The following is a 17,732-nucleotide window of genomic DNA, read 5'->3' as shown; positions in this document are numbered from 1 at the left end:
GTGTGTGAGTGAGAGAGAGAAAGAGAGAGAGTTTGTACATGTACTTGTATGATTCAGCTGTTCCTCATTAACTCTGGTTTGACCTCTGACTGAGTGTAGGCTAAAACGTTTAGATCCAAATCCACTGCAAGATTACACATGCAGATAACACACACACACACACACACACACACAAGCAGATACTAGCATCAGTGTACTAACATCTACAGTGTAGCACAATCAAACTGCAACATGAATCTGTTGATTCAGCTGAAAGGAACAAAACATAAACAACACAAAATACCCCAGAGTTTCCATCTGACAGCTCCAGGGTCTTGACCTCACGTGTTACCCTCGTGTTCCTGTGGGTTTCTTCTGGGTCTCTGGATTCCTTTACCACCCAAACAACAGGCTGGAAAGTATATTTGTCAACACTAAATTGCCCCAAGGTGTGAGGGAGTGTGTGAATGTGTGTGCACGGTGCTCAGTGATGGACCAACGTTTCTATAGTTCACACCCATTGTTTCTACAGTAGGAGATATATTTAAGCTCAGTGACCATTTTAATACGAACACCTGCACATTTTCAGGATTAACTCAAATAACCGGTCACTACGTCTGTGTTGAGCTGAAAATGAGATGCAACATGTAGATTTTTTTCTAAGAGTTTGACCTACAACTGTTAGGAGACCACATGAGGTTCTACTCCTGTCAGACAAAAACTGAAATCTGAGGCTAAAATGAGCACAAGGTCACTGAAACTGAAGACCAGGCAACATCTTCCAGTCCTCACTTATCCATTTGGAGTTACTGTTCATTAACATAAGAGTATAAAGGAGGCAGTTTCGTTTTCAGGGGGTTTATAAGACGCCTTTAAGACGAACGTCTTGTTTGTGTTAAGCGGTTGGAAGGTAGGAATTGTGGGTTGAAGGCTTCCTTTAACTTCCTCCCAAGAAAATCCAGTCCAGATGTGGAGAAAGAATAAACAGTAACTCATCAGGACATATCGGTTTCTTTTCAGAACATGGTTACTGCTTTTTTATTTTATATATATGCATTTTTATTTTTTTTTAATCCCGCTTTTGATGATGGTGGATGGCAGTCGTTAGGTCGTAAGAGACGGCAGGTTTCTGGCCTGAGATCTGACGTCTGATGTGAAACGCTGGTAAAATGCTGAGCTGTGTAAGAAGTCTGTGTGAGGTCACTTTTCCACCATGTCTTTGTGTTTTTATGTCTCAGAATCAGGAAGGTGTGGCAGAAGAGGAAATGTGGAGTCAAATATGGCTGTCTGACCATCTCTCACAGCACGGTGAGGTTCCAGCATCTTACAAACACACACACGCACACACACACACACACGTGCACACACACTCTGTAAAATCCAGTATGTTATACCTTATAAACTGCATTAAGTTTGTATTTAATTTTATCTCTCAGATTAACAGACCTCCAGCCAAACTCAACCTCCTCACGTGTCAGGTTCGGCCCAACCCTGAGGAGAAGAGGACCTTTGACCTCGTGACTCGTATGAACACCACTTGACTATTTCAAACCTTTTTACTCTTTTTTGGCATTCCATGGGAATTCACTCATCAGTCATTTCAATTAGAATGTATGAAGAAAATAAGTCACTTTGTTGGCTTTCAGTGAGAGCAGTTTGTTGTTCCATCTGTTTATAACCTTATGCAGAGTTTAAGTGCTCGAATGCTATCAACATTCACTTTGAAGATAGAAACTAGTAGGCCAGGGGAAAACAAAGACTTCTGGGAAAATGTATTGTCTACTTTACAAAACAAAAGTGTCTACTTTCATCTGAGCTTCATATAAAGCACTGCTGTGGAGTAGTACATGACAAACATAATCTCTGTGGAAAATGTATCTCTGTGGACTTAATTTAGATACCAACATGAAATGGAAAAAAATGTTTCTAATTAATTTCTAGAAATAAAATGAAAAATTGAAATAAAAAGTTTGCTTGATTTCAGAGTAGTCCATGACTGAGTAACAGCACAGTAGAGAGCTTTTTACTAAGGTGCAGTTCTGTGTAGGAGTGTGTGTCTATATATAGTGTCTCAGTATATAGAAGAGATGGGGTGTGTGTGTGTGTGCGTGTGTGCGTGCGTGCATGCGGGTGTGCGTGGTAATGAAAAGCAGTTGCTGCAAGGGGCTTGTCCTGGCTTGTTATTTCTTCCTACATTCCCTCAGCCGTTATTTGTTTCCCCCATTGCTTCCTTGATATGCTCAGTGTGTTCACACCCATCTCTTTCTCTCGCTCTCTTTTTTCTCTCTCTCACTCTCTCTTTCTTCCTCACAGATAATCGCACGTATCATTTCCAAGCAGAGGATGAGCAAGAATGTATGATGTAAGGATTGTGTTAGAACCTACCACACACACACACACACACACACACACACACACACACACACACACACACACACACACACACACAAATAATTACAGCTCTAGAGTTTGTGTCTTAGTCCTGATGTCATTCTACTTTTTTTGTGTGTTTCTCTATCATGTTAGTCCCTTGACCCTGAGACACTAATGACTAAATGTTATGTACTGAATTTATGAACATAAATTCTCTCTCTTTCTCTTTGTCTCTCTCTCTCTCTCTCTCTCTCTCTCTCTCTCTCTCTCTCTCTCTCTCTCTCTCTCTCTCTCTCTGGCTCTCTCTCTCTCTCTGGCTCTCTCTCTCTCTCTCTCTCTCTCTCTCTCTCTCTCTCTCTCTCTCTCTCTCTCTGGCTCTCTCTCTCTCTCTCTCTCTCTCTCTCTCTCTCTCTCTCTCTCTCTCTCTCTCTCTCTCTCTCTCTCTCTCTCTCTCTCTCTCTCTCTCTCTCTCTCTCTCTCTCTCTCTCTCTCTCTCTCTCTCTCTCTCTCTCTCTCTCTCTCTCTCTCTCTCTCTCTCTCTCTCTCTCTCTCTCTCTCTCTCTCTCTCTCTCTCTCTCTCTCTCTCTCTCTCTCTCTCTCTCTGTCTGTAGCTGGGTGTCTGTACTACAGAACAGTAAAGAGGCGGCTCTGAACACGGCTCTGGGAGGAGATCAGCTTCAGTACCCGGGCAGCGGGCTACAGGATCTGGCGCGTTCTGTAATTTCAGGCCTGAGAAATCTGCCAGGCAACGATTCCTGCTGTGACTGTGGCGCTCCGGGTATGACTCACATCTACGTTGCTAAAAAAAAAAAGAAGAATTTCTCAGTTGTTTACGCTTGTTTGTTTGATTCCCCCTGTAACACATCAACCCTGAACCCATACAAACAGTTAAAAATGTAAACAAACAAATCGCACTTGCGATGTCATTAAAAAACGTTGACTTAATATATCAGATCCAAAAGGGTTTATAGCGCATGTACATTCACTTATATAAGGCAGTTATATTGGAATAGTGACTAATTAAAGAATGAGTAGTTTTCCATGTACAGTCCACACAATTAGCACAGCAGCTTAATTATACAACTGAGATGAATAATTCTGCAAATGAAGCTTTCACCTGTATTAATCACTTAAATGCTGCTTTGCATATTTCAATATTTTTTTGGCACTCTTGGGCCTTTGACAAACTGCGGGCTTGTGCACACATGCATATTATACGTTTATAAGACGTTACACAACTCGTGACTCTTTACACAGCACAAACTCTTTATACAACACCCGCTATGTCAACTGACTCCTTAACACAACACACATATTTATTACATATTTATATGTACTGCAGGACTTGAACCTGCTCTCTAGACGTTTTTGGCACAGTTCAGTCTCTAAATGTCTCTTTGTGTCACTCACTCACTCATCTTGTGTCACCTGCAGAACCCACATGGCTCTCCTCTAACCTGGGCATCCTCACCTGTATCGAATGCTCAGGAATCCACCGGAAGCTCGGCGTTCACTACTCACGCATACAGTCGCTCACGCTCGACATGCTGAGTACATCTGAGTTACTGGTAAAAAACCACACACTGTTGAATTCTCCATTCTATTTGGTCAGAAGGTGTTGATTAGTTTTCTGTAACCGCAGCTACTACAGGAGTTTTGGCCTCACACTAAATGCACAGGTTGCATCAATACACTTATAATTTTATTTTTTGTTTCTATGGTAACAGCGTAGCCAGGGACTGGCACGGTGTTAAATTGCTGTTTAGGTGTTGAGGTTTTCTGTGAGGAAACATTTACAGTATGGAAGGAGTCTTCAGTGTCAGCAGTTGTTAAGGGTTTTTGCGGAGAGATTTGTATTTAGAATGTACTGTGTTATTAAATGTAACTAATAAATACATAACGAATAAATAATTGTTGAAAAGATTAGAAAAACATATCAGGATATGATGTTATAGAAAACTAATCGATAACATGAACTCCCTCAGCACTGCGTATACTCTTTAGCTCTCATGTGTATAAAATCCTGCATTAGTGTCCAAAACACTATCCCATTGGCTGACGTTTGGTTGTACACGAACACCACCCTCCTCCACAGATCAGTCAGTAGGTTATAAATTTAATAATGTACGTGTTTTTGAACTGTGTGGCCAGACCAGGGTCAGTTGTCAGTCTTAAATCCGAATTTGAGGTCAGAGTTTACGTCACGACGGCCTGCTTTTTTTTTTCTTTCATCCCACAGCTCGCAGTGAGCATCGGTAACAACAAGTTTAACGACGTCATGGAGGCCAACCTTCGCGATGACTCACTGAAACCCTTACCGCAGAGCGACATGTGAGTTTCTCAGCAGTCAAACACACTGTACTGTGTTGTGTGTGTTAATCGAGAGGCTCTGGACTCTTTCCAGTCGGTCAGTCAGTGAATTCTGAAAGGTCTTTTTGTGTCTCTCGCGTATAAACACATGAACACGGCCACAAACTGAACACAGCCCAATTTACTTTTGTGGCTGTTCAGTAGCGTAAATCACTGGTCAAGTGGTCCAAGCCTTTATTTGGATTAAAGTGCCCTCCAGAATTATTGGCACCTTTAATGAATATAATCAAAGGTCAATATATAGAGATTAGATGGATGGATGGATGGATGGATAGATAGATAGATGAAACTTACATAGCTTACATAACTTACAAAACTTACATAGCAACTAAATGTGGTTTATCATCTACCAGAAGTGCAAATAGTAGAGACAAATGGGTAAAGGAACAAGTGCAGAAAAATGTCATTGTGTGTACAACAATAAATAAAGTTATGGCAGGTCGTATGTGCACAAGTGTAGTATGTACAATATAGGGACATGTGGCAGTTGTTCAATATGTTTAAAAAAATATAATCTACAGTGTATGTAGAGATAATCTACATAAACACATAGAAACTAGTATAAGCGATGAATTTACAGTTCGTTTGTTTTTGTTTGTGTGTGCATTCGTTAGGAACGCGAGAAAGGAGTACATCACAGCGAAGTACGTAGAGAGGCGCTACGTGTTGCCTAAAGAGCACTCGGAGCCCCTGCGAGTGTACGACGCCGTGAAGACCAGAGACCTGACGTCCCTCCTGCAGCTGTACGCCGAAGGAGAAGACCTGTCCAAACCTACATCTGTACCTGATCAAGAGGTCTCACATACATGCACATGAACATCTGGTAGAAGAAAGAGCTGTCTGCCTTTTACCACATACAGTACATGAGCCAACCGATTCCTTTCATCGAATAAAGACTAAATGAAGCCAACAAAAGATAAACAAATAAGTCAACCACATTGACCCCGGACAGGATAAATAGATGAATAAGTGTACAGTAGACTTGACGATTATGAGTGAAGCTGGTGCCAAAGGACCATTAGTCCTTTCTTTATTCCTCAAGCTTTGAATCTAACCCCTGCTCACTTGCGTTACAACCACAGAAGAGAATTAAATCTCAGAGGGTTGAGCCATGTTTCCTGTTTAAGCGTGTACTGGTTTTAAATAGTGCAATATGATGAATATTTATTATTTTCTACATTTATTGCAGTGATGTATTGTAGTTTCATATGTAACAGTGTAGCTTAAACAAGCATTTGATATTTATTTATTTATTTATTTATTTATTTATTGCACTAAACAGCATTAAATATAATGTCCTGAATTTGTTTTTAGTTTAAAAAGAAGTAAATTCTAATCTGTAATCATATGTGTTTTAATTCACTCTGCAATCAAAACGCCATTCTTAGATCTTCTGTGTGGAGTCTGTCATTTATTTCTATAGAGTTGAAATGATTTTAAATTCATCTCCAATGGGAACGTGGAGATTTGAGGAGGTTTAACATGTGGTTAAGGTTTCAAACCTTTCTTTAAACGTCTCTTTTACCGAAGTCATTCATTATAGCCAGACGTCACAATGCTGTAACTTTCCTTCCTGTTATGATCTTTCTCTCTTTGTTTCCTGTAATTCCATGTTTCCTCTTCTTCTTTCATCTGTAACCGGATCTACTTTGCCCCCCCTGAGATGAGATAAGATGAGACACGATTTCTGGATGTGGATTTAACTCTTATTGTGACTCCTAGGCTCTTGAGTTCTGAGGATATGATTTAAATAGCAGGATTTTACAGAGATAATCCATATCTGTTGACTTTACTAATCTCTTTTTTATCTGTATGCCTGTCTCGTTCTCTGCTTCATTTTGTTTTTGTGTTTTTCTCAGGATTTGAAAGAGACTGCTCTTCATGTGGCTGTGCGTTTGGCTGAGAAGAGCTCTCTGGCCCTGGTCGATTTTCTTACTCAGAACTGGTCAGTGTGAGAGACCGAGTGAGAGAGTTTGTGTGTGTGTGTGTGTGCGTATGTGGGGTGTGTGTGTGTATGTGGGGTGTGTGTGTGTGTATGTGGGGTGTGTGTGTGTATGTGGGGTGTGTGTGTGTGTATGTGGGGTGTGTGTGTGTGTATGTGGGGTGTGTGTGTGTGTATGTGGGGAGTGTGTGTGTGTATGTGGGGTGTGTGTGTGTGTGTGTATGTGGGGTGTGTGTGTGTATGTGGGGTGTGTGTGTGTGTATGTGGGGTGTGTGTGTGTGGTGTGTGTGTGTATGTGTGTGTGTGGAGTGCTGTTTAGTCTGAGTGTGTACATCTGGCTCTTGTGAAACTCAGGGTTATTAAGCTGAAATGTTATTTTTTTAAACATTAAAGTGTATGTGTGTGTGTGTGTGTGTTCTTTGAAGTGGCTGTCTGGAGAAGAGGACAGTGGAAGGAAACACAGCTCTTCATTACTGTGCGATCTTCAATAAACCAGAATGTCTGAAACTGCTTCTTAAAGGGAAGGCTACTTTACACACAGGTACATCATCATCATCATCATCATCATCATCATCATCATCATCATCATCATCACCAAACTGAACCTTTTAGTGTATATGGCAGAACTGCTTGAAACAGCCATAAGAAAACTTTTCAGGTTTGAGAAGAAGAAGCCTTTATTTTGTCACACTTAAACATTGCAGCACAGTGAAATTCTTTCTTCACATATCCCAACTTTGGAGGTTGGGATCAGAGCTCAGGGTCAGACATGATACAGCACCACTGATGCAGTAAGGGATAAGGGCCTTGCTCAAGGGCCCAACAGTAGTAGCTTGGCAGTGCTGGGGTTTAAACCCTGATCCGCCGATCAACAACTCAGAGCCATAACCTCTTGAACCACCACTGCCTCACAAGTTTAGATGAAGAGCTCAGGTACTCTGGAGGATATTGAAGTACTGAGCGAACTAGCATGACTTAATGCTAATTTGGTAGGATGTGAGACATTGTTTTTATTTATTTTTGACATGCTGTGAAGCCCTTAAATTAGCAGCCAGTTGCCACCAGAAATCAGTTCATTAGTTGACTTGTGTGCAGTAAAACTATCGTACGTCCTACACCTGTTCCACATAAGGAACTGAAAAGTTTTCTAAAAGACTTTTAATTTGGTTACAAAAAAATATCCCAAACGTTAAATATCTCATGCAGCATTAATAAGTCTATATCGACAGAAGAGACATTATTAAAAAAAAAGATATGGATATGAAATTCCTCTCGACGACTCAGGAAATATGGGCAAAATATGATCTCTGGTCTCATGAGACCAAAATTGAACCTTCTGACTTTGGTACAAAGTGCTACATTCGGGGGAAACAATACCGTAGAGATCAACCTGAGAATTTCCAGTCCCATTGTGAAGCATGGTGGTGGTAGCATCATCATCTTGGGGACACCTTGTAGCCAAAGGGACTAGAAAACTGAACAGAGTACATAAGAAGATATTTCTTTAGTATCAGTATGAAAATACCAATGACTTTAGTGGGAATGTGTAAAGTCGCTTTGATTTGATCCTAACTCCTCCTCTATTTACAGTTAGATGCCGATAATCATGCAGATACCAAAAGCATATAACGCTGTGGTTCATACTCTCTCTGTTTTTCAGTAAACACTGCTGGAGAGACTGCACTGGACATCGCCAAGAGACTGCAGCACACACTGTGTGTCGAACTGGTAGGTTTGATCTCATTACACACACCGCCTATAGGAAACACACACTCACACCAATCTCAGAAACCTACTCACTGATATGTGGTGTAAGTTAGAGATGTGTTGGGTGTGTGTTGAACTCAGAAATTGTGCTGACCTGTTAGTTCCTCAGAAGCTCTTGGTTGCTTAATTCCACTCGACTACAAACTGTTGTAGTAAGGACATTATTTACATTGACATTATTTCCAGTTCAGTGTCACCCAAATGACGATGAAGTTCTCTTCTGAGTCTGGTTCCTCTCAAGGTTTCTTCCTCATATCATCTCAGGGAGATTTTCCTCACCACCATCACCTCAGGCTTGACCATTAGAATAGATGTTAGAGATAAATACTAACTTAATTTTAAACTTTAAAATATTTATTCTGTTTCTATACTTCTGTAAATCTGCTTTGAGTCAATGTCAATTGTTAAAAGCGTTAAACAAATAAATTGAATTGAATTGAAATGAAATCTGGTGGCACGGTGGCTTAGTGGTTAGCACGTTCGCATCTTACCTCCAGGGTTGGGGGTTCGAGTCCCGCCTCCACCTTGTGTGTGTGGAGTTTGCATGTTCTCCCCGTGCCTCGGGGGTTTCCTCCGGGTACTCCGGTTTCCTCCCCCGGTCCAAAGACATGCATGGTAGGTTGATTGGCATCTCTGGAAAATTGTCCGTAGTGTGTGATTGCGTGAGTGAATGAGAGTGTGCGATGGGTTGGCACTCCGTCCAGGGTGTATCCTGCCTTGATGCCCGATGACGTCTGAGATAGGCACAGGCTCCCCGTGACCCGAGGTAGTTCGGATAGAAGTGGTAGAAAATGAGTGAGTGAGAGAGTGAGAGTGAAATCGAATAGATGTACCTGAACAGAAATAATGTGAGACAATGAACAGCTACAAATATAGATACAAATAGGAAACTTGTCACAGGCGACTGGTTAAGTCTACAGTTGTGTTTATCAAAATAGACATACAAGCATTTTTTTTACCTTTAATGTAAGCATGGAAATATGAATAATTGTATATAAAGACCGTATTCGTTAGAGTTTATTAGTTCATCCTTAGTAAATGCCTGGTCAGGGTCATATGAGGTGTAAATTAGTTTGTTTATATTTGTGAAAACATTGCAGGATCATGCAAACTATAATAACAACTGTAAGGGTTCACATACATCACCTGTGAACTAGAATGATGTAGTTGAGGCTGAGGAACTGACAGACCAGAATACACACACACACTATACTGATGATATTTCTACCTCAAGTTTTGTTCTGGCATTTCAGTATATTATTTTATGATCTAAGCCTCACCCACCGTGGATATAAATACAGACAGAGACAGCGGTATAGAGTTACACCCAGCTGTATACATGTGTCCTTATGTAATTGAAGGAGGTTGTAATCTGATACAGATATCTCTGAGTGAGCGCTCATAAATCTAAATCTCAGTGTTTTCAGATTTTTTCATGTCTCTTCGGATCAAATCAGAGCTTCATTTTCAGCACACTGACTCGTATGTATCAGAGGCCACCTGCTACTCTGTAAACACAAGCTGGCGCTTCACTACTGCGCTGCATGTTGACTCAGTGTCATAACATCCACATAGTGTGCTTTCACTGCTGGGTCAGGATGTGTGTAACACTGACTGTGTGAGAGTGGATGTAGTGTGTGTTTGGATTGCAGCTGTCCCAAAATACCATGCTCTGTCTAAAGTGTTCATTCCCTTGGCAAGAACCTGTTTGCTGATATTTTGTACTCATTCATGATGTTAAACCGTGTTAAAATTACAATTGTGGTTTCAAATAGTCTGCCTCTCTTTGTGTGTGTGTGTGTGTGTGTGTGTTCCCAGCTGGAGCTGGCTCACAGTGGGAAATTTAACTCCCAGATCCATGTGGAGTACACGTGGGAGATGCCTCAGGAGTTCCTATACGACAGTGAAGACGATCTGGATGACAAGGTGTGTGAACATCACACTATCTTCATTTATACATCTGTATTTATCTCTTACTCAGCACTGCAGAATGACAACACAAGCATTTCATGCTTATATGCTGTACAAGAAGTTCCTTCACACACACTGTATACAGTCCAGTTCATTTTAGTGTGTGGTGAGATATAGTTCATATGGCTGAATATGCTGACCTATTATCCTCTCAGGGAGTTTTTCCTTGCCACCGTCACCTCAGGATGGCTCATTAGGATAGATGTTAGAAATAAATAATACATTTTATTCTGCTTTTTATGCTTCTGTAAAGCTGCTTTAAGACAATTTTCTATTGTTAAATGCACTAAGCAAATAAATTGAACTGAAAATACAATTAACAAGCTCAATCGATATGCTGAAACGATTATATACAGATCTCTGAATCATCTCTGACTGAAATGCAAGCAGTAATCCTCAGAGAAGGAATCATCTTCGATGAATCCGAATCAATTTCCTTTGAGTGATTTATTGAGGGATTTATATTTATGAATTATTCCAACTCGTGTCTAGGTTATTTATCTCAAATCATCCTGAATCCATGTGAAAACTCACTTCACCTACAGAACATCATTATATGGAGACGCACAAATAACATTGTTTATTCAAGGCTAACACAATATGTGTTTAAGTGTATGAAATTTCAATTAAAATAAAACCTGTTGTCTGCTTATCTGTTTTCTTTCTCGTAGGCCAGTCCACCCCGAGCTCTGCGCTCACCTCTGCGCTCACCTCTGCCATCTAATGGCTGCTTTGGGAATTTTCCATCCGACCCTGACAGACCTTACCAGAATGTAGACTTTGTTTGCTGCAACCAAGCGAGCAGCAGCCCCTCCTCAGGAGGCCACACACCTCCTCCACTTCCTGCTAAATCAATTCAGAGAGGTTAGAGCCTTTACACCTACTTGGGTGTAGGGTGTAGATTAATTTTCTATCACAGGATTTGTATGGTGGATGATCCAAATAAGTTAAGACTAATGCTAAATGATTAAAAATGTATTATTTAACAAAGTGAAAACACGTACATGTTCGTCAGATGCGATTTATTTAGGAGAAGATTTTTAATTTAACTCGCAGGAAGGTCATGAGTTCAAATCCCAGAACATCCAAGCTGACCTTGAGCAAGACACTTATCGCTCAAATGCTCACCGGTATAAACAAGATAACTTATACTGTGCTCTGAATCAGTTGTCCACCAAATGATGAAAATGTACATTTATGGAAGGAGTCTCCAGTGTCTCTGCTTTATAACAGTCCATAAATTACAAAAGAGAGCCTGGTTATAGGAACAGCTGTATACAGCTGCTAATACAGAAGTTAACTTGTCACATGGATGTTCCACAACATTAAATGTAACGATAAATGTATATATAAAAAGTATATGCTAATAAATACGTTAAAAAATGTCATTATTTGTCATACAGTTTGGATTGGTGATGGTATAAAATAGATAATTAGAATAAACATCTGGACCAGACAGCGTCTGTTATGCCTCGTAATGTTTTATTTCTTGCACGACGCAAGTTTCGAATTACACATCAGATTTATTTACACTGGAAAAAAGTATAAAAACAAAAGCTAAAAATGCTGTTCAGACTAACACAGTTTCTAACACTACTGTTGTATTAAGTATGATTTACGTGTTTATCTTCCATCTTAACACACACAGTCTGTTTCATCCTGCTCTAGGTCGTTCTGACCCCCAAATCAGCACCTCCACCAAGGAGTCTCACGCTGTTTCCCGACTCAGCTCCAGTTCCTGGAGTGGTTCCTATAGAAACAGCCCGCCTTCACCCCTGACAGAGGTGGCAGGATCACGGGCTCCTCGCTCGCCTCGCAACGGAGTGCTAAAGAGACAGACGGGGGTCTGGGAGGGTCAGAATTCATCAGGGACACAGAGCTCCATTGGACCTGTTGTGTAAGAGCTGCTGATCTCTCGTACTAACACACACACCAATGTATATACACTCACACTGAGAATTAGTGTTTTCCAACTGGAAAAATCTAAACAGAAGTAATTAGACAGTCCTGCCTCTGTGGTGTACGTGTGGAGTACACCATGTTCATGTTCTCCCTGTGCTTTAGGGCTTTACTTCTGCAATCCAAAGACTGAAGTTGTTGACTGGGTTACCACTAAACTCTGCAGAGTTACAGTTTTTTCTGTGTGTGTGTGTGTGTAGGTCAGAGAAGACAACATCGTATCGGCGAACTAATAGTGGAAGTGGAAAGTGTGCAGCAGGATCTCCCAGCTCTGGAAGCAGCATGGAGGAGCTCTATTGCAGTCTAACCAATAACAGCACTGCTAACACTAATGCTGATGCGACCGTTAATCTGTCAGTGCCCATCATACTGCCACCACCCCGGTCACGGAAGAACGCCATGGTAACAATTTACAATTTACAATTTAATGATTACATAGTACTGCAATCTTAATTCAGAATGTTATACAGAATCCATTATACTCTGTGTGTGTGTGTGTGTGTGTGTGTGTGTTTTTAGCTGAGTTACTCGAGGCCTCGTCAGAGGAAGGTTTGTGCGTTAGTGGACTGTATGAGTGTGGGCTCTGAGCAGTTGGCCTTCTGTAAAAATGATATTATTATAGTGACGGCTTCTGATGATCCCCACTGGTGGGTAAGTAAACACACACACACACACACACACACACAGCAGCTAAACTGTAAGAAAATTATACAATAGAACACAAAATTAATGATGTTCTTGAACCAGTTCCTTTTTTCCTTGTACAGATTAATAGACATTAACAGATAATTTCACCAAACAAAACAAAATCATCAACGTTAAACCTCATCTATAAATGAATCCGGTATAACATGAGTCTTTTTATTAGCTTTGTGAGGCTGAGAGGATTCTTGCTCTGGACTTACCTCACTTACCTCAGATGAACATTCATCTTTTTTAACATGAACACTCATCTTACATTTCAGTTTCAATAATAAATGATTCATTTTGTGTTCTGTTACAAAAAAATGAATTTCATTAGCAGTGACTCAGGCAGAAATCCACAGGCCGTATTCATAAACACTCCACCTGAATGATCTCAGAGAGCTCCTAAATTAGCTTAAATATTTCTAACTAGGAATCTTGTCTTAAGAGTGATTCAGGACCAATCACAGAGCGACTCTGAGCAAGGAAAATACAACAACTTTTATCTTAGAAAGGAGGCAGGGCTTAACCTGTTACTAGGTATGACACATTCTTATGAGGACTGTGATTGGTTGTCTAATAAAAAAGAAGGATTGCTTTTAAAATCTGGTCTATTAGAAACCTTTGTTTTTGTCATTTTGTCTCTGTTAATATATTTGATTCTATATCATGTAGTGATTGTTTGTGACTGATCATGTTAGAGACGCACAGTTATAAATGTAATAAATGTAAATGTATTCATCTCCAACACAGCCAGAAATGTCATAGGGCAAAGTTGTACCATTTCTGTCACTATGGCATTTCATTTCATCTCTGTTTTGGAGATGTTAGTGTATCATCTAAATGTCATCACAGCAGACTATATATATATGTCATATGTCATTTCTGCGCTGTGTCTGAGATGTTATCTCTAATATGATTGGTCACAAAAATAATCCCTACACAATCTAATCTGTAGCATCTTTTTAACTCACTGTCATTAATAAATATTGTACACAACACATTACATCTCCCTCTTCACCTTTCGGCCATTTTCTCCTCTGATAAAGAAACTCTTAAACCTCTTAAAAGTCCTCCTCACAACTCCTAACACTTTTTGACTTTATGACCTCTTTTAAGGGTTAAGATGCTTTATGACTAACTTTTATCTTTACTAGGATATTTTCTTTAACTTCAAGGTGAATCGCTCACATTTCTAAGAATTTTTTTAACATTTTGTCACTAGGAGAAACTCTTTACAATAAGAATTTTCATTTTAGGGAAAAAAAATCAGGAGTCTCGGCTATATTATTCAGTTTTCTCCGTGCCATTGAATAAATCAAGCTGTTACACTTAATGTGTCTTTGGCATCATTCCATTTGCCTAAGCAGCATTTAATGCAACCACCTACCTATAGACCCTGCTTCTAAATCATTTATTAATAGCTTACACCAGACCACAGGTTACACTCTTTACTGTCAGATCTAAACACAATGAAGAATAAGGGAAGAAATGAATCGCTTGTGAGTTTTCTTTTATAACAAAATATAGGACTGTGTATGTAATGTATGACATTTAGATCCAGATACTTCATCAACGATTGTTTTCTGTCTGGTTTATCGTTACCAAACATTACATAATTCTATTCAATTTGATTCAATTCAATTTATTGGTCTAGTGCTTTTTTTTTTTTTTTACAATTTATATTGTCAATTCATAATTTTTATAATTAAATCACTATTTATCTCTAACATCTACCGTAATGATCAAGCCTGAGGTGACGGTGGTGAGGAAAAACTCCATGAGATGATATGAGGAAGAAACCTTGAGAGGAACCAGACTCAGAAGAGAACCTCATCATCATTTGGGTGACACTGGACAGGAAATAATGTCAATGTAAATAATGTAATTTCTACAACAGTTTATAGTCGAGTGGAATTGTGTAACCAAGAGCTTCTGAGGAACTAACAACTAATCAGAGTCATTTCAGGGTTCATTACAGACAACTCTAATCCTTCCTGCAAATGATCGTTGTTAAATACCTGTCCACAAATATAAATATTATTATTAATTCATATTAAATAATAAATAAATGGAATAAGTAATTATTTACATTTTTTTATTCTGAATTGTTTGCTTCTTGTAAAGCGTCTCAGTCACTGAACATCTGATGGCTTCAGCAAGAAGGAATTTATATGACTCTGAAGCGCATACTTATAAGTTGCTAAGTCTGGTTCCTCTTGAAGGTTTTCCCTCACCACAGTCACCTCTGACTTTCTCCGACATAAGCAGGGAGGGTTAAGGGCCTTGCTCAAGGGCCCAACAGTGGCAGCTTGGCAGTGCTGGGGTTTAAACCCTGAGCAACAACCCACAGCCTTAACCACTTGGGCCATCATCAGTTTTAGATTATGTGTCTCATCCCCGTATATGAGGTGTTCGTGTAGGAATAATAGTGCACCAGAATATGCACATTAATATAAACCCGTGTAGCCATCACCACCATCAGAGCGACGTCCCATCGTTCTTCAATTTCAGTGACCTGTTTGTTTTATAGAAAAACTTTAATAACATGTTCATTATGTCGTGTCATTTTCAGGTCGGTCATATAGAGGGCAAGCCGTCCAAAAGCGGCTCCTTTCCAGTCAACTACGTCATGAAACTGGGAGAATGATTCTTTTCCGCAAGCTTCCGCCCACGAGAGACGAGCGAGCACACACTGCTTCCACCTGCTCGACTGTGTCGAAGTCAGAACAGCGTGTGCTGCAGTAAAGTGGGTTTAGGGGAGATTTATATCCTGACGTTGTTCCTCAGACTGTTTAGCACATCAGCCGGAGCACTTTAGTGACGATAAATTGCTGTAGCCGGAGACTAAACACGTACGGTATACAAACTCATAAATGTAACAGGAAGCCGTTGGTCTAGAAGGACGGCAGATGACCATCTCAACTATAAAGGGAAAATAAATACAGTGGATTTTCTGACCGTTCATTCCCAAGTCCACAGGTTTAATGGATATTTTCTGTTGAGACACTGATGAGTGGCATCCAATCAAACACAATCAACAATGAGTGACTTTCAGTTTAGTGAGTGATGCAGAGAAAAGGAAAGACCCATGCTTGTGTTTCCTGTCTTTCTTCCTGAATCGGCATCCTCTCACTTCTCCAATCTGATTTGTTTTTAGAACTCACACCTCTTCTGCAGTCGACATGAATTCAAGTGTTCAACGTGTTTACAAGAAGATTTCACATGTGTTTTCTACATCGCTAATCATGACACATTACTCATAACGGCTCAAGCTTCATCTACATTGTAATTGATCAAAACTGGTTCTTTTATTCATTTCTTACCATCATGTGAGGAAAAGCTTTTATTGTCGTTTTTATTGTTCTCTTGCCTTTACATTGCGCAGATAAAACGTTGTAGATTCATGCTAGCTCGTTAAATCAGCACCCTAAGTCGTTACCTAGCTAACTTTATTATCTATGGTGATATTTTGATGTCAGTTTAACAGTGAACATATCACAAAAATCACAAGGTCACTATCAGTTCCAGGATCTTCTCCACACACAGATTTAGCGTTTTAGAAAAGCACGATGCGTACAAACACGGTTGTTTGCTAACGTTTACAGTAATTCTGAGCTCATTCATTTAAAAGATGCACTTAGAGGAGAGAGCAGTCTGTAAATAGTTATAAATGTTGAGTTTCTTCACGGTTCATCATTGTAATGTAATTTATTTTTAAAAAGCAGGGGAAAAAGTAAGAAAACTCACAAGGCATGATCATTTTAGAGCACTTCCACACCTGTTTTGTTTATTGAATCAGAGCCAAATTGGTACGTTTGGGTCATTTTACTATTTGTTTTGGTTTGGTTTGGTTTTACATTGCACATAATTACACAGAACAAATCAAAACTGAAACTACGTGTGTTCTAATTCACAGTAACAGGAAGATTTAAAGGAGAAATGTTTCATCAGCTTAGCGCAGACAACATGAAGTCGGTGCTAAATAAATTATTATATAATTCTATAAAGATGTTTAAATATTTTGTCAAATCCAGTGTTTTTTATTTTTTATTTTTTTGTTCTTTTTTGTTCCTTATTGTAAATAACTAGAACTCTGAGCATTTCTGTAGCTCTACAGCTCTGTCCTTTGGCTCGGTTTACGCCTCAATATTATCATTCACGCTTGATTTCTGTTTGTTCTGCTTCACAAATAACTAAATAACCACAGTAGAAGCTGCTCTGTTCCAGAGCTCTGTTTAAACAGTGCAGGTTGATGTTCTCCATCACACTAAGAGCTCTGTCTTTGGGAAGTGGGACAGACTGAGGACCACACAAGGGAGGATCAGATTCCTGTAACAAAGCGAGTGTGAAGTCTAAGAGCAGAGGCAGATATTGATATTTCTCAGAGTGAGTGTGGGGAAATCATTCGATTTCTGTGTTTGGTTGTAAATCCTGGACATGGATGGATTTATATTTGCTACGAAAGAGCAGTATTTTCCACATTAGTGAGTAATCAAGGTGTTGGATGTTTAAAGACTGTGTAGTTCACTGTATTATGTTTAGAAGTTGAATCTGTATTTGCAGTATTTTTGTGTGTGTGTGTGTGTGTGTGTGTGTGTGTGTGTGTGTGTGTGTGTGTGTGTGTGTGTGTGTGTGTGTGTGTGTGTGTGTGTGTGTGTGTGTGTGTGTGTGTTTTATAGACCCA

The 17,732-nt window shown here is 39.7% G+C and overlaps 1 protein-coding gene across 1 annotated transcript in view; it reads left to right on the top strand.

The window, feature by feature from the left end:
* Positions 1 to 17,732, top strand: part of asap3 (ArfGAP with SH3 domain, ankyrin repeat and PH domain 3) — a 45,697-nt gene extending 27,965 nt beyond the window's left edge. The window contains exons 12-27 of the mRNA XM_060879064.1: positions 1,218 to 1,287; positions 1,416 to 1,503; positions 2,293 to 2,341; positions 2,964 to 3,130; positions 3,787 to 3,920; positions 4,592 to 4,683; positions 5,337 to 5,517; positions 6,582 to 6,667; positions 7,090 to 7,205; positions 8,325 to 8,392; positions 10,250 to 10,357; positions 11,074 to 11,266; positions 12,071 to 12,299; positions 12,562 to 12,763; positions 12,881 to 13,012; positions 15,621 to 17,732. Coding sequence (XP_060735047.1) covers positions 1,218 to 1,287; positions 1,416 to 1,503; positions 2,293 to 2,341; positions 2,964 to 3,130; positions 3,787 to 3,920; positions 4,592 to 4,683; positions 5,337 to 5,517; positions 6,582 to 6,667; positions 7,090 to 7,205; positions 8,325 to 8,392; positions 10,250 to 10,357; positions 11,074 to 11,266; positions 12,071 to 12,299; positions 12,562 to 12,763; positions 12,881 to 13,012; positions 15,621 to 15,695 — 1,990 coding nt within the window. The 3' untranslated portion in view covers positions 15,696 to 17,732. The remainder of the gene's footprint in view (positions 1 to 1,217; positions 1,288 to 1,415; positions 1,504 to 2,292; positions 2,342 to 2,963; positions 3,131 to 3,786; positions 3,921 to 4,591; positions 4,684 to 5,336; positions 5,518 to 6,581; positions 6,668 to 7,089; positions 7,206 to 8,324; positions 8,393 to 10,249; positions 10,358 to 11,073; positions 11,267 to 12,070; positions 12,300 to 12,561; positions 12,764 to 12,880; positions 13,013 to 15,620) is intronic.

This window comes from Tachysurus vachellii, chromosome 10 (assembly GCF_030014155.1).
Source record: "Tachysurus vachellii isolate PV-2020 chromosome 10, HZAU_Pvac_v1, whole genome shotgun sequence".
NCBI classification, from domain to species: domain Eukaryota; kingdom Metazoa; phylum Chordata; class Actinopteri; order Siluriformes; family Bagridae; genus Tachysurus; species Tachysurus vachellii.
Note: the sequence above shows the minus strand (reverse complement) of the source record. Positions and strands in the feature narration are given on the sequence as shown.